General features: G+C 36.1%; 7 protein-coding genes across 7 annotated transcripts; 4 read left to right on the top strand and 3 right to left on the bottom strand.

The window, feature by feature from the left end:
- Positions 1-4550: 4550 nt before the first annotated feature.
- M896_060980 (uncharacterized protein) lies at positions 4551-5081 on the bottom strand (the record flags this gene model as incomplete). Its single annotated transcript, XM_014708153.1, has 1 exon — positions 4551-5081. The coding sequence occupies one exon, from the start codon at positions 5079-5081 to the stop codon at positions 4551-4553; it is 531 nt and encodes a 176-aa protein (XP_014563639.1).
- Positions 5082-5630: 549 nt separating this feature from the next.
- M896_060970 (subunit epsilon of t-complex protein 1) lies at positions 5631-7229 on the top strand (the record flags this gene model as incomplete). Its single annotated transcript, XM_014708152.1, has 1 exon — positions 5631-7229. One exon carries the CDS (start codon positions 5631-5633, stop codon positions 7227-7229), a length of 1599 nt encoding a protein of 532 aa, XP_014563638.1.
- A 161-nt stretch (positions 7230-7390) lies between these two features.
- M896_060960 (uncharacterized protein) lies at positions 7391-8899 on the top strand (the record flags this gene model as incomplete). The annotated part of the gene is made up of 1 exon (XM_014708151.1): positions 7391-8899. The coding sequence occupies one exon, from the start codon at positions 7391-7393 to the stop codon at positions 8897-8899; it is 1509 nt and encodes a 502-aa protein (XP_014563637.1).
- A 59-nt stretch (positions 8900-8958) lies between these two features.
- Positions 8959-9939, top strand: M896_060950 (uncharacterized protein; the record flags this gene model as incomplete). Its single annotated transcript, XM_014708150.1, has 1 exon — positions 8959-9939. One exon carries the CDS (start codon positions 8959-8961, stop codon positions 9937-9939), a length of 981 nt encoding a protein of 326 aa, XP_014563636.1.
- Positions 9940-10170: 231 nt separating this feature from the next.
- On the top strand, positions 10171-10968 carry M896_060940 (uncharacterized protein; the record flags this gene model as incomplete). The annotated part of the gene is made up of 1 exon (XM_014708149.1): positions 10171-10968. The coding sequence occupies one exon, from the start codon at positions 10171-10173 to the stop codon at positions 10966-10968; it is 798 nt and encodes a 265-aa protein (XP_014563635.1).
- Positions 10969-11127: 159 nt separating this feature from the next.
- Positions 11128-13050, bottom strand: M896_060930 (uncharacterized protein; the record flags this gene model as incomplete). The annotated part of the gene is made up of 1 exon (XM_014708148.1): positions 11128-13050. The coding sequence occupies one exon, from the start codon at positions 13048-13050 to the stop codon at positions 11128-11130; it is 1923 nt and encodes a 640-aa protein (XP_014563634.1).
- A 603-nt stretch (positions 13051-13653) lies between these two features.
- M896_060920 (P-type ATPase) lies at positions 13654-16656 on the bottom strand (the record flags this gene model as incomplete). Its single annotated transcript, XM_014708147.1, has 1 exon — positions 13654-16656. The coding sequence occupies one exon, from the start codon at positions 16654-16656 to the stop codon at positions 13654-13656; it is 3003 nt and encodes a 1000-aa protein (XP_014563633.1).
- Between the last annotated feature and the right edge of the window lie 44 nt (positions 16657-16700).

The raw sequence follows: 16700 nt of genomic DNA, 5'->3' as shown, positions 1-16700 counted from the left end.
TTATAAGTAATTATATGAGTATTATTATTGATGTCCATACTCTGTATTAGCCATCTTGTTATCACTATACAAGATGCAAATGCTATCACTAACACATTCTTAGTCGTTACAGTATTCCCACTCTCAGTATCATTATTATAAAAAGCTACTATATTCGCTATTACCATTATCAAGCTTATCACTGTCATCAATATGTTAATTATATTCATATAATTACTTATAAAAACTGTACAAACTCTCATTACCGCTATTGATAAACTACCTCACACCACATAGACCTGTTTCCAGAATTCACATATAGAATCACACTTATATCATTAACACTGTTGATGTAGCCATCATAATTTTGTTAATGATCATTCTATCAAACATTTCATATTCATTCTTCAATGAACTCCTTATATTTATTACTATAGCCGCTACTTCAATAAATATTATTAACATAACTAAAGCTATTGGTGTTATCTTATTCATTTGTTCTTGTCTTTCTATTCTGTTTTTTATATTTATTAATTCTGATTTGTTACTTTCATCGGGAAAATTTTCGAACAATTTATTAAATTTTGTCTCTAAATCATTATTTTTGTGCTTGCTCATAAATTCATATATTGTATTGCGGACAAGATGGTCGGAATCCTTGCTTTTTATTTTCAAACCAATTTTAAGCATTGATACCATATTCATGAACGATTCGGTATTATTCATATCTATGCCAGTTATATATTGGCCTAGATGTTTTAATAACCATACTTTTACCCATACATTAAGATATTCAGTACCTTTATAAGTATTTGTAATTTCTACAAAATCATCAAAATTAAAAATACGCCTTTATCTATAACCGATTCGGCATTCTTATCTTTCTTCAACCTTTCCATTTCCATTTTCAAAAAGAGTTTTAACGTAGATTTGGTTTCACCAGAAATATTTGGCTTAAGATTAGAATCATCAAGATCGGCAACACAATTAAAAAAATATTTAGTGCCTTATAGTTGTGTATTATATAACGATTGCCAAATTTGCTTTGTAATGCCTTAAAAAAAATTTCTCTTCGATCATAAGTCTCAAAGTATTTGTTAAGAAACACCTTTTTATCTCTTCAAATTCATCATGCTTCAAAAAGTCCATGAAAATTTCAACCGTTATAGTATTATTCATGAGATTTTCCTGATTGCCATTACTGTTTTTATCCTTAAAAACATTAATTATCTCGATTACTTAATCTTCATTATTTTCTATATGATAAGGGTTGTTCCGTTTTCCACATTATATTCTAATTCACTATGCATTTGCCATATTCATACAATTTCATTCTCACTCAATACGCTTGAATTATATACACACTACATACACTACACATATATAGTCATGCCAAACACATATATAAATACAATCTAACAATCATTTATTACTCATCACACACATAATATTGCTCACCATATTATTCATATTATGTCACATCCAAAATATCTTGCATACTTCGATTTTCTTGTTGATTGCAACTTCTCATTAACATCTTTATCCATAAATATCAACAAAAACAATATAATCGCCATGATCCACTACTTTCCATCATTCCTCATATACTCCACAATATTACTCATCACGTTATCTTTAACATTTATTTCAAACTCTTATCATTAATTACCTAATTCGCTTACATTACCTGATTATGTCCACTATCATCACTTGCTTTTTGTAACAACTTTTCTTTCATTACGTTAATAAACTCTTTTATAATTCTATTGTAAGTATTCTCAGAAAGTTCCTTATTACCATGCATTTCAGTAAAGAATAAATCACATATCATATTAAGTGTTATTCCATTAACAATTTCTCAATATCCATCATTAGATATGGTTTTTTAATCATTCAATTGTTCTTGGCTTATACAACTTAATTTTTTATTCTGATTATATATATTACATATTTCATCATATAAATAGCTAAATTTCTTCCTATCAATTTCCATCATAAGCGTATGGTAGGCTTTATGAACTCTTCATCGACCACATCATATTTATCCTCTTCAGATCCACTATAAATCATGATCTCAAGTTGTTTAATCACAAACATTGCTTTAATCGTTCTGAGAATATTTGATTTATGTTTTTTACTACACTTCAGCTCGTTCTTTTCTATGCTATCTATTATTCCTTTTATTTCATATATATCACTTTAAAAAATATAGATCAAATAATTAGTTAATATTCTTTCACGCTTTTCTTTATCATCCTTCTTATGTTGATCCAATACATTCCCAACCTGCATAATTCTAAACACATTCATAACCATATTTCTCTCACCGCTATCTTTCATAAAATTCACCAGAGGTTGTACCATCCTTAGATATCTACAACAGGCATGCTTATCATTAGAACACTCTTTCAGTCCTTTATATAAATTTCCTTATTTCTTTAACAAATCATTGTTATTATCATTACATGCATTACTCAATTCACGTAATTTTGTTTTAATCCAATTGAGGCAAGTTTCTGCTCTATTCTTCTTATCATCACTTTTCATCTTCAAGAATCACTGCATATACATACATAACAACATGTGACCAGTCATGTATTCATTGTTCCTTTATTCCACTCAATAATCACATATTCAAGTAACCATTTGCATATACCTCCTTACTTCGTTATTTCTTTATTTCACATACTTACACAAATACATCCAATTAATAATTATTCGTTTATTCTGTCATCTATGATTTACTATCATTTAATACTTTAATATTACCTTACATCATTGTTTATTGTTCCAATAATTTACATATTTTCATCTATTACTCTACCATTGTAATACTCTACTCTTCAATCATCAATAATCTCATTCAAATGCATTCTCTGCATCATAACCAGTGATTGTTACTACAACTACAACAACTAATCCAAATGCATTCGCAATCGTACCATTTATGGACTTACCTAATATCTCACTATCATTCTTATTCTCACCATCTTATAATTCTACCATCATTCTTCCTAACATCATCAATTGTATCATTCTTACCATCCTATTATTGTAGAATTTCATTATTCACTGGATTATCCTTTACTATATACACAAATACCTTATCATCACATCTAGATACAATATAATAATCATTCATTCCTTTGTTATTCACACAAAGTATTATGCTGCTTGAGGTTCGCTAATGTCATCTGCTACCAGAATTGCTTGTTGTGGGAGACTCTATATTTATAATAGTCGATACCAACAGAAGTAGTACAATAACTATAATCACATATTTTTCTCCAAATATCATAATATATGTGATTACAAGCTCCAGTTGATTTGAAAATCCTTCATTCAACATAATAATTAACTTATTATCTTTTTGTAGAGCATCTTGTGCATTTATTATCGCAGCTTAATTATCATTGTCTTTGTTTTCAGATGCACCATCATGTACTCCTATCTGATTTATTAGATTATTTTTTGTTTTATTATTAGAATAAACTCTGTGATTATGGAATTCAAATGCTGCTTATCTGTAAATATTTCACTGTCCGTTTTTTCATTTGTAATACATCCAATAATATCATACATGCCATTTCATCATTATTCAATTCATCTTATGGCTTTTCAATTTGATTTATTGGTTGCATTGTGTCATTATTTATACTATGTATTGCATAACATACAAAATTAAACATTTCATTCTTATTCCTTTTTGAAGATTCGCAATAATACCTAAAGCTGCCTTCATAAATTCATAATTCTTCTTTTAGATCAATTTATCATTTGAATTTTGTTCGGGATTTATCACATTACTAATTACCTTAATTGCTATTCTATAATTAAGATGTGTATTAAATTTTGTATTACTGTCTTATCGTTTTTCTTAATCTTAAATTTAGCCTGTACTATTTGTATATCTGTATTATACTTCAATTTCTCTACAAATTTCATGTCGTTTATAATATCAGATATTAAAGTTTTATGATCACTTTTCACGATTTCCTTTATATTCGTTAGAAAAATTTTGTCCATACAGTTCAATATATTTATTTGCTAATCTATCAGACTCAAGGCAGTTCAATATATTTGCTGCTTTTGAAGGCTTAAAAAGTGTTAATGTATTTGCTGAACGTTCAGGCTCAACGTATTCCGACAATATCATTGCTGCAATTTTGTGATCTTCGATACGATTCAACACTTCTGCCATATTAATATCTAATATATCATTGCATATCTCTCTTGTCTCTTTCTCATTAATATAGTTCAGCATTCTAGCCACACACAGATATTCCTTTTGATCTAATAGCTTTTTACTAACGATTTAAATTCATCTTCCTCTTTCATAACATTGACTACTTCTTCAATCATTATCACATCTAATGCATTAACGACTTCTTTTATCGTTTTTAACACCTTAAATATCTTTGCTATTTGATATATACCTTTTTAATTCCTCAACATTATTAAAAACGCATCCTTTCCTATCAATTCAGATTTGTTTGCCACATCTGGTAGCCCATAAAGTATAATGCTAGCTACATTATTATATCTAAGACTAAAAAACATCTTTAAGTCTATTATCCTACCAGCGCCATTGTTCTCAATAAGTCATCATAATCTTTAGTCTCAATCAAAATACTTATAATATAAAGAGTCGCTTTTTCTTTACATTTTTTCACCAATTCTCTCAATATACCTTCATCTTTAATCTCATTCAATACACGTCCTAATCCGTCATTTTCATTCCGAAGATGTTTTATTAATCTTGCTTTTGCTATTTCTAATTCATTTCGATTCTTAATCACATTAATCACCTTCGCTAATCCCAATGAACTGGTATTATTCAGCAGATATTCCAGTTGGCCCTTCTCTGTTACATATCTCACTATACTTTCAACATAATTGGATGATTTAAAATAGCCCATCACATTTGCCACTTTTCGAACAATTCTTTGTATCTTCTTATTGCTAATAAACCAACCTCCAATTATACTTTCCACAAAATATTTGGTTATCAACCCTGGGCAAATCACTTTCCCATCCTTTGATTTCACTCCATTCACTATAAAGTCCCGTTCATGCTCATTATATCCTCTAGAACATACCATATCCAATACTTTCTCTTTGCCTACATAATCAATATGGTTTTTTAAAAAATATACAATAATATCTTATCATCATCAATGTTAACTACATGATGAGCTATAGAATTTGTATAATCCAAATCATCATCCACATTCTTAACACCATTTTTATCAAGACATGCACAAAACAATATACACAACGATTTAGGTAACGAATCATATATACTTTTAATCATTTCTTTTTTCATGTTATTGAATATTTCATTTGCTGTATTTTCATCTTTTGTTAGATATACATGCTTAAAAACAGACCGCATTAGATTATCTTCTGCTTTTGATGACTTCATTGATGATATACAACGAACTTTATCTTCATCTGACTTTTTCATATATTCCTGTATCCAATCCTTTACTTTTTGATCAATTACTGCTTAATTCATCTATATACAAGGGCAGTATCATTGCACATTTTACATTTAAGATATACACTTGTAGTATCCATCCTTATATCTTATCCAATCACTTACCATCAGGTTAGAAATGCTTCAAGAATGCAAAAAATTACCCTACGCAATGGCTGAGCTTCTAACTGATGAGTTAGGCCAAGCATTCGAAATAGCAGATCAAGACGGCTCGTACTGTATAAAGGGGCACGAGTGCATCTCTAACAACATTTCTGTTGTAAGGGCAATTGCATCGTTCCTGTCAACATCTCTTGGTCCAACAGGGATGGACAAGATTCTTCAGAGCGAGGACGATGATATAGTTGTCACAAATGACGGCGCAACAATACTCAAAAACATGGGAATGCATGAAAACCCGGTGTCAAGGATGATCTGTCAACTAAGCGATTCTCAAGACGAGGAGGTTGGCGATGGAACAACAAGTGTTGTGATCATTGCAGCTGCGCTGCTAAAAGAAGCTCAGGCACTTCTTGCACATGGAATGCATCCAATAAAGATATCTGAGGCATTTGAGCTTGCGCTTGGTCATGCTGTGCAACACCTGACAGACATATCTGAAGAAATAAAAGATGTTAGGGAAACAATGATCAAGGCTGCAAAGACAAGCCTTGGAAGTAAGATAGTAAGTAAGTCACTCGACATGTTTGCAGAGATGTGCACAGATGCAGTAATGATGGTTGCAGACATAGACAGAAAAGACGTTGACTTTGAACTGATTAGCATTGAAGGTAAGGTTGGAAGAGATGTATCTGATAGCATGCTTGTGAAGGGTGTTGTGATCAACAAAGAATTTAGTCACCCGCAAATGGTCAAGCATGTTGAGGATGCAAAGATAGCATTATTGAGTTGCCCATTTGAGCCACCAAAGCTCAAGACAAAGCATAGTCTTGTTATATCAAGCACTGAGGAGTACAGACAGCTGGAGGAGTACGAAAAGAATAAATTTGTGGAGATGATTGAAAAAGTCAAGCACAGTGGAGCAAACCTTGTTATGTGTCAGTGGGGATTTGATGATGAAGCAAACTCAATGCTTATGGAAAGCAATCTACCAGCTGTAAGATGGGTTGGAGGACATGAACTTGAACTTCTAGCAGTTCACACAGGGGCATTCATAATTGCAAGGTTTGAGGATCTGCAGGAAGGTGATCTTGGAAGTGCAAGTGTTAGAGAAGAATGCCTAGGAACTGAAAATGACAGGATTATAGTGGTTGAGAATAATAAGTGTAATAAGGCAGTCACGGTGCTTATACGAGGTGCAAATGACCTTATTATTGAAGAGGCAAAGAGATCTGTTAGGGATGCGCTGTGTGCAGTTAGGAATGTGATTACAAACACAAGGGTGGTTTATGGAGGTGGATCCTGTGAAATGGCATGCTCGCTGTCACTCGAGAGATATGCAGAAATGCATGCAGGAGGTGATCGCCTTGGCATCCTGGGATTTGGCAGAGCTCTTGAGGAGATTCCACTATGTCTTGGAAGGAATAGCGGATACGATGCGATCAGAAGCATATTGAATCTGAGGAAGGCACAGATTGATAGTAAAAACCATAGGATTGGAGTTGACTGCCTGGGAAGTGGAGAAAGCGACATGAAGAAGCTTGGTATTTTTGATACGTTGAACAGCAAGGTAAGGCAGCTGCAAATGGCAACGCAGCTTGTCACAATGATCATGAAGATCGATAATGTGGTCTCCGAGTCACTGCTCTGATTACTTATTAACGGAGCAAACAGATTGAGAATATTAAATGGTTTTGGAAAGTGTTTGAGTGTTACTGGGTGTGTTTGCATAAACTGTCTGTTATAATGATGATATGCATGGAATGAACTCTAAGAGCACAAATGATTTGATGATTTCGCAAACCCATTAGCATGGAGAATGCAGAGGCGTATGTGAAAAGCATGCTTGAGAAACATCGTATCAAGATCGATCTGCGTGCAAAGATAGAGGAACTGAGTGTATCCAACAAGATAAATGAATTCATGCCGCTTGAGACCGTATATAATGTTGTTCTTCTAAATCTAGCCAAGGAAAGTGAAATGTACAAGTCAATTCTTAACGGAACGTATGTATTTGATATAGAAGTAGATGTTAGAGATGAAAGGCGAGTGTATAATGCTGATAAACTGAGAAAGAAAGTTGAAGACATATTTGGAGAAAGAGCGAGATACGTGTATGTATGCATTCTGGACAAGAAAACACACTTTGTCGGGATCAGGTTGGGCGACAATGCATATACACCAGTTGACTTATATGATGGCCCTGAAGAAGCTATTCCTTACTTCTTGCTGGCAAACGGTTTGAAGATGGACTTCAGCGTGAGTGATTTTCGATGGAACGAGATAGTGTTTGAGAATCCTGTAGCTGAGGATGAACATGCGAAGTATGTTGAGATCACTGAGCATGTGAAGAAGATTAGAATACCAGTTGCAATAATTGACGAGGAGGTGGGGTGTCTTGAAGAATCTGTCACAAACATGCACATATGCTACCTGCATTGTGGATCGCATGAGAACTGGCCAGAAAGCAGTGATGCACTGAGATGTGCAAAAACCGCACTGTACTGCCTGATATACAAGAAAAGCAAATACAGATGTGCAATAGGATACGACTATGTGCTTCTGAAGTACAGAGGCTCGTTCTTCAAATTCCACATTGTTATCAAGAAAGACAAAAACACAGAGTTTAGAATTAACAGACGAATAGCTGATGCAGTCAATGAACAGACATGTGTGTTTAAGAAGAACGTTGTGAGTTTAAAAAGGTTTTTGGATAGCCATGGATACTTTCCTGTGTACTTTGACGATAGGCTTGTTGAGCTTATGTGTCTGATGATTGGGAAAGAAATAATGTCATTTGGAAGGTTCTTCAATGAGTTTCTTGCATATAAGATCAAGCTTGATGGATGTACATTTGACTTGGAGACATTCAAGACTAAGGAGAATATGTCAAAAAGGTTTGAGGTTATATATAAGAACGACATGTTATCTATTGGCATTCCGCCAGAAAAGGTTGTGAAACGACTGAATGCATTGAAGAAAATAATAGCTTTGAATAAGCCAATGCTATTTGACGATGATTTCCGATTAGTTACAAAGAGTTTGTTAATGCCATCTTTCAATGATTATGACTTTGTACTGAGCTTCTTTACAAGACCTGAGTTTTGTGAGATCAAAGGTGCTGAGAAAACACCATTTGTGCTTGGAACTCCTGTTATCAGCGAGTTTCTGCATGCAAGCCTTAAAAAGAAGGCATATCTGTTCTACTCACAACGTCATTTGGTTCTGATGGTGAAGGCTATCGATGGAGTAGATCCTTTAGAGTTACTTTGTGTGTTGGTGATGAAGACTGGATTCAAGTACTGTCTGAAGAGGTTTTGAAGATATTGAGCCATGTTGAATAAATTCATAGCTTAATTGTGTGTCCCAGTGTTTAATATATGCAGATGGAATCCAGTTTATTTTCGTACAGAAATGATGACAAGATTACTTGTGCAGGGTTTTGTGCAGAACGTATTTTTGCATCGCTTCCACATACGATTGTTGAATGGAGTAGAACTGAAAGGAAAATTATCAGTGTGCATGAAATGAACGAAGAAATAAATAGCATTACATGCATGAATAATGAATGTGTTGCGCTGTTGTCTAAGAATTCTGTTTGGTTATTATTGAGGACTGAGATCAGATATGCAATGGAAAAGCCTTCTTTGTGTGGTGTAGTTGTTTATAATGGAATGCTGATGCTTATTGATCAGCAAAGCATCACAAGCATATATGTGCAGGAAAGAAACATCAAGATTAGCAGAATAAGGATGGAGAATGGAAATGGAATGTGTACATGTGGATCAGAATATGAAAACGGATTACTTCTAGCATATGAGAATGGAAATGTTATTGAGATCTGCACACAAGTGATGATTGATATAATTGATGGAAAGTTAGCAGAAGTGGATAACAAGCATATCAAAACCTTGATTTGTTTGAGAGAACCTGTTATCTCAGTTGGAGTTCTAAACAACTTGTTAGTTGTAGCGCTGTTCAACAAAAAGATGCTTACAATGAATCTAAAGTCGGGTGAAACATCTTACACAGAACTTGCATACGAAGTAAAATTTTCAACACTGTGGAACCGCATGATTGTTGTAAGCGACAGCAAAGGGAATATTATACTGATGGACAAGAATCTAAAGATTGCATATAGCAAGTGCATGAGAGATGAAGTGTGCAGTCTTGGCTCTAACGGCGTTGACCTAATTGTTGGATTTTCAACAGGCACAGTGAAAGAATGCAAGTTGAACCGCTTTGGTTTCATAAGCATTCATACTGACATGGATATGGAAGTGATCAGCATGAATGCTAACAGACAAATAGAAGTAGATAACAAACTGCAAATACTCTGCAATGTAATAAAATACATTTAGATGTCTCAGTATTTATTATATGAACGATTAGTTCAGTTAATTTACATATATCCAAAAGCGGAATATCAGTTATATAGAGACGACATAGCAATAATAATATAAAAATGCAATCAAGCCGGATAGTTTAAGTTCATGTCAATGCAGATGGATTAATTACAAACCGTGGAAATTGGAATTGCATGAATTATTCAGTTGCATAAATAAAATAAACGACACAGTTATGCATTGCCCATGGCAAATACCAATTACAGGTTGACATTAAGGTTTGCATGGCACATCATAAGATCGCGCCTGATGTCAGCACTGGGTGTCGTCATGATAGTGGTTGACCCAATCCTTGTAATCGGATCTGCATTTTATGCTTTCAATGTTGAGGCATACAACTGCCTGCGATGGGCATTCTTTGATAGAAGAAGATGGGAGGCAGGTGCTTCGGCGGCATACGATGCCAAGACCGCGCATAAAGGCTCTGAAATGATACATGGAGACAGATTTTATTACGGAAAGTATGTCTCACGGGATATTGATAGGAGGTTCTTGCAGAACGATCTTGCATTGGTTGTGACGGACATTGCAGACAGCACAGACATGTGGAACCGCCAACCTGATGCAATGTATCGAACAATTGAATTGCATGACGAAATGGCTCGGAAGCTGTGTATAGAACATGGCGGATGCGAGATCAGAAACGAGGGAGACTCGTTCTTGCTTGCATTTACAGACATCAACGATGCACTCAAGTTTTGCAAGGAGTTCCACAGGAATGTGCTTGCTGCATTTAGAAGCTGGATGCCTTTCATTAGTATAATGCGACGCAAGGTACTTCCAATCAAGGTTCGGATTGCAGTGTGCCAGGGTCCTGTTGTATTGAGCCGTGACAGCGTCTTGAATGTGCATGGAGAGACAGTGTCCAAGATATATTCTATGAAGGCGCATCCAGATAAAATATGCATACACAATGGCTGTATTCATAGCTCAATGGCTGAAATAAGAAAAATGCCACTGTTATGTGTCCATGAAACATTGTGAATAAAGTGCCTGTAATTTACTTTACCTGTGTATATTTCTGCTTCAAAATTTGTGATGTATGGTATGTACTATTATTGCAATAAACTAAGTTGTGTAGTTACTTTAAGGTATTGTTGTTACATATTGCTCAATATGAATGCATTAACTGAACAACACTGCTTATATATTACTCGATATGAATGCATTAACTGATAATGCGGCAACTATTGAAAACGCAACAATAACATACCAAACTCCACAGAATGATACAAATCCCAATGCAATCCATACATTGAGAATCTTCGCAAAATAATTGCCTACACCAAACGTAACACTTGCGAATATTGCACAAACATACGCGATGCTTACGAAAACATGATCTGCACTCGCATCTATGCCGCTGAAGCGCCTCATGATGTTCACTCCATACTTCATGTAAAGCACATGGTTTATTACAATAACTAATACAAAGGAAATAGATGCTGCAGATACCAAGAGATCAAGCAGCAAGCTGCTGTCAATTGAATACAATGCATTTTTAGATAATAAAGCAGTGAAGTATCTCCTGAGCACATTCCACGTACTGTCAGACAGCTGACGATGGAATAGAGATTTTAAATGATGTTCAACAGTCTTCGCAAAGAGTCCCTTAGCTGGGAAATAGAAAACAGACTGTTTTGGACGACCATCGGAAAACCTTGCTCTGAAGAATTCATGGTTTCTGTTGTCGCTTATGTAGAACAATCTGGAGTCGTGACTGCTATGCAATGATGCATCTGCAGACTGCAATAGCTCTTTTTTGTCGTTTGGCCCACCGCTATTATCGCCATCATTATTTGTGCAGAGATTCCTGACGCACAGCTCAGCAGATGTCTTGTAATACTTGAATCTTATAAGAGACGTTCTGGAAAAAATGTAGGAATCTCCAATCACCTGCCAGATATCATCCTCGTCTGCTTGGCTCTCGGCTTGTGCAAATCCAACAACACTCTTGAACTTATCTTCTTTGTCCTGTGATGCAACTCTCAAACACATTGCTGTGTCTGTATTGACTATCTTTACAAGATCCCCATTCTGAATGTATCTGTCTTCTTCTGTGCTTGACTCCTTGCTGCTCATCAGATGAAGCTTAATTATCGTCCATGTGGAGCTGCTGTCTTGATGTTCAGAACATGTCAGCATGCCGTCTTTCATAACAAGATACGAGCGGTGCTTCTGATTTAGAATACTCACATTGCTTCTGTCCATGAGATACTTGTCTGAAGGCGTGTTTGTACTACCGTGCAGTGATGCCTGGAACTCTATTGAAAATCCCTTCGCATGCTCTGAGTGTATGTTCTGGATTGCATATTGAGCATAGAAAGACAGCAGATATATTGACATTGGAACAGCAACGAATACTATCGCTCTTTTAAACACCATACACATCGCTGTACGTAGTGCATTTCTAGAATCGGTCACAAATGAAAACATGCTAGTCAGGTACAGCATTATCATAGGCAACATAATCAGTAAGGCAGCCCATCCAGATGATACCGAGAATCCCAGAAGAATACCAGATGCAATAATACGCTGTTTTTTGAGCTGAGCCAAACCTAGAAATGCTAAATACACCGAGAGTAAATCAGATGCAACAAATATAGATCTGTCGCGTGCCGATAGCAGTATGTGGGATAGTGCAATAATCCATGATATCTTGCTGCTGTATGCTTCTCTAGACAGTTCGTACACTTGTGCCATTGAAATTGAAAACAATACCTGGCTGGCTAACCTGTATGTGTGAACCGATGACAAATCCCATGGAATACCCACAAATGAACATATCGAATGAATTAAATACAAAATAAGACCTGGAAGAGGCAAAACACCCGATGAATCAAACCTTCTTGTTGCATATCCTATCTGGCTATTCATAAGCTCTACTTCCTTCGGCATAATTTCTCCAAATCTGTGCCTTGATGATATGACCATTGATACAGCAAATACCACAAACATCCGCATCCATCTCTTTATGATTATACTCATCGTGTGTATTGTTGAAGCATTTGAGGTCACTTCTAGATCCTTAATGTCTCTACTTGATCTGGCATTGTCCACATCCATCTATCTTCAATAAACAAACAATTCATTTTCAAATACATCAGATCTATACATAAAATCATCAGTTCAAGCATATAATACATATATAACATAAATCAAACTAGGTTTATTCAAATCATCAACATTCTTGGAAGATCAGTGCTCTTTTTTAAGCTCATCAACCTTCCTCAGCTCCTCCTGGAGTTCTGCAAAGTCGTTCCTTCTCATTGAACCACACAACTGTGCTCCATCACCAAACATATCAGAAACCTCGCTTTCGGACTCAGTTGAGCTTTCCATGCCAATATCAAAGAAAATCTCGGCATCATTCTTGTTCATCAGGGGATACAAACAAAATTGTTAGCTTAACATACTTTATTCACATTAATCTACAAAAGTACAACTTTTACATACACACATCACAGTTGATAGTGAGTAGTAAATAGTAAACTGCAAAAAAGATTTTATGCATCAACTACTAAATGTTAAGTATATAATCCATCAATCAATCACTATACACTTATCTTACATTTACTATAAATTATTCACTATCAAACATTATAAACCATCAAATATCACTCAATAATCATCATCAACCACCGTACACCATATATTACATCTACTCACTTACTCTTCTATATTATTCTTTACTGTCGAAAACATCTTCAGGATCCCAAAGTCTGCAAGAAAAGTTCCAGAAAGAACAAAGAGACAAGCCAGGTAGAACACAGGCATTGAAAATAGATTCATCGCTGCATTGTTGGCTGTAGAGTCAACCTCCTGTATATAAAACAACGTCACAAAGTTAAGAAATATGCTTAATGCAATCGCAACCCACGAATACACCACAAAGTACGAAATCTCGCGTATCTGAGTGGCAAGAACAACCCAGAATACTATGATTGAAAAGTAGTTCGTCAATAGAATGTATCCACCAACCAGCCCACCTGCTCCAATCAGGTCCTTAATATACACCACACCCATCGATAGCCCAAACACAATGCATCCCATCGCAATCGTATACACGGATCCAAACACAAATACATGCTTTCCAAAATGCTTTCTTGCATCGCCATATCGCTTTGGATTCGTCATCAGGTACTCCTCAGGCATGTCTTTATCAAAAAGACCTATCGACAGTGGAACAAGCGATGTAAACAGCACGTTGTAGTAATTCAGAAAGAAGTTGTTGTATATCGGCATTCCAGAGTATCCATTGAAGAAGTTGTACATAAACTGTATCGAAATAAAAAATATGTTCTTGAAAAATGCATTCAGAGTTATCTTAGAAAATCTAATCATGTTGTATCTTCCATGCACAAGCAGCAACCTCTTCAGAAGTCTAAATTCAGGAATCGCAAAGTCTGCAGACAGGCTTGCCTGTGTGCCTTCTTTTCCCATTATTCCAACACCTATGTGTGAGCTCTTGATCATCGGAACATCATTATTACCATCACCTATTGCCAATGTGTTCTGGCCAAAGCTTACAATGCGTTCCGCAATCTTTCCCTTCTGATGAGGTGTTGCACGATATATTACAATCGACCTGTAACTGAACACATCTTCATCAACAAACTTCTTCAAAAATTCCTCTCCTTTGATTACAAGCGATTGGGCTTCTTGCCCCTTCGGAACAATTCCACAGTCCTCTGCACAACTCATTGCTGTCTCCTTCTTGTCTCCTGTAATCATCCATATCTTGATTCCTGCATCCTTAAGTGAAACAATAGTTTCTCTGACATCTTTTTGCAGCTCATCTTCAATAAAAGTGGTGCCAAGATACTCTAATCCATCCTCAGCACAATCAAAGATCTTTTCTTGCTCTATGTGTCTTCCCTTCAATGAAATCTCGTTGTATCTGCTCTTCATTTCACTCAACATATCCTCTCCAATCTCCTTGCATCCAACAACAAGCGATCTGTACTCAGAATTCGTGTTAATCAGTGTTTTGATAAAATCAGAGTCTCCATCATCAAAGCTCATATTCTTATCTCTCAGCAGCATCTGATCGGCTCCCTTGCAAAACAACATACACTTTCCAAGTATCCTGACTATCACAGACATCCTCTGCCTGCTTGAGCTGAACTCTAGCGCCATCTCTATCTCTGCTTTGGTTCGTTTTCCATTCATCTCAAACACAACATGCTCCGTATCACGCTCAATAAGTACACATCCTTGATTTCTCAGCTCCTCAACAATGCATAATTCATCCTGTGAAACACCTTCAAATTTCCCATTAAGAGGCTCTATAGAATTACAACACAAAAGCGCTGCAACAAACATAGTGTGCCAATACTCATCATTCAAATTCCCTTCTATTCCACATGCATCCTTATTACTAAGCACATCAATGTCCAGCATGTCTCCTCCAACCTTGTCGGTAGACACAAGTCCTGGTAGTCCGTTCCAGTGACAATGCTTCAGAACCATCGAGTTCTTGGTCAACGTCCCTGTCTTATCAGTCAGTACATAATCAACAACTCCAATGTCTTCAGTGACATTTGAATTTCTACACACTGACCTGCACTCTCCAGAAGCCATTTGGCTATCATGAAACACAAACATTGAGTGGATCATCCTGGATACCTCAAGGGTCACAAAGAGAGACAGTGGAATCAGGTAACTAAACAGAATGTAATTGGTGCCCGTCTGTTTCAATGCATCCTCAGTAGGATACTCGTTAGGATACAAATACTCCATACCCTCCCTCCTCAGAAACCCAGCACCTAGCACAGACGTCAGAATCAACACAATCAAATACACAAGAAACACTCCGTATATAAAACTACTAAGACTTTTCTCAAATAATGAAATCTTCGGCTTCGCCTTGATGTGGCTCTTTCCAAGTTTTGTCTGTCTTCCAACACTCACAATCATACCAAGCACACATTCTGTGTTCTTGACTCTCGAGCCCCTCAGCAGAACATTCTTCTCGTTATACAGGACATTCCTTCCACCAATGTCAACCTGACACTCAAACTTATCAAAAAGATCTCCAGTGTCTTCAACCACAAATCCTGCAATGCTGTTTATGTAGTACATATCACACTCACAGATGTAAATTCCGTTGTTATATTCATGCTCTCTATTATCATGATGTATTGTATCCTCGCAAGTGCCGCATCCAGTACCACTCGGTACTGTTTTCTTCTTCAAGTTGGACTCTCCATCAAGATTGCTTGTCTCAACAAAACAGTGTGGTTTGCATCTTACTCCATTCCTGGTCTCAACCTTACTATTCAACAACACCACATCCCCAGGTACCTCCTGATCCTTCATAATCAGAATAAAATCTCCAGCTAACAAATCCTCAACATATATTTCCTCAACACTCACCCTATCTGAGCCTTTTCTTATCACATTCGCTGGCTTCTGGTTCATGGCTTTGTCATGCTGGTGCCTTCGGTAGTCTTCTACCCCATCCTTCACCATAGATGCCCCAACTACAATAGCAAATGCCAGCAAGTACGTAAATGGCGAAAATGGCGAGATCGATGGAATCGACAGCAGGATAAGAGTCAGCAGGAAAAACAGATTTGAAGGTCTCGAAAGCTGATGGTACATGTTCAGTGGGAAAAACGTAAATGCTGTGTACTTAGACGTCACTATTTTGTTTTCCTTACCCTTCATTTACACATATACAATCACAACTTTAATTCCCTTCAGGCAATCAC

Source organism: Ordospora colligata (assembly GCF_000803265.1).
Source record: "Ordospora colligata OC4 chromosome Unknown contig_06, whole genome shotgun sequence".
In the NCBI taxonomy this organism is placed as follows: domain Eukaryota; kingdom Fungi; phylum Microsporidia; family Ordosporidae; genus Ordospora; species Ordospora colligata.
Note: the sequence above shows the minus strand (reverse complement) of the source record. Positions and strands in the feature narration are given on the sequence as shown.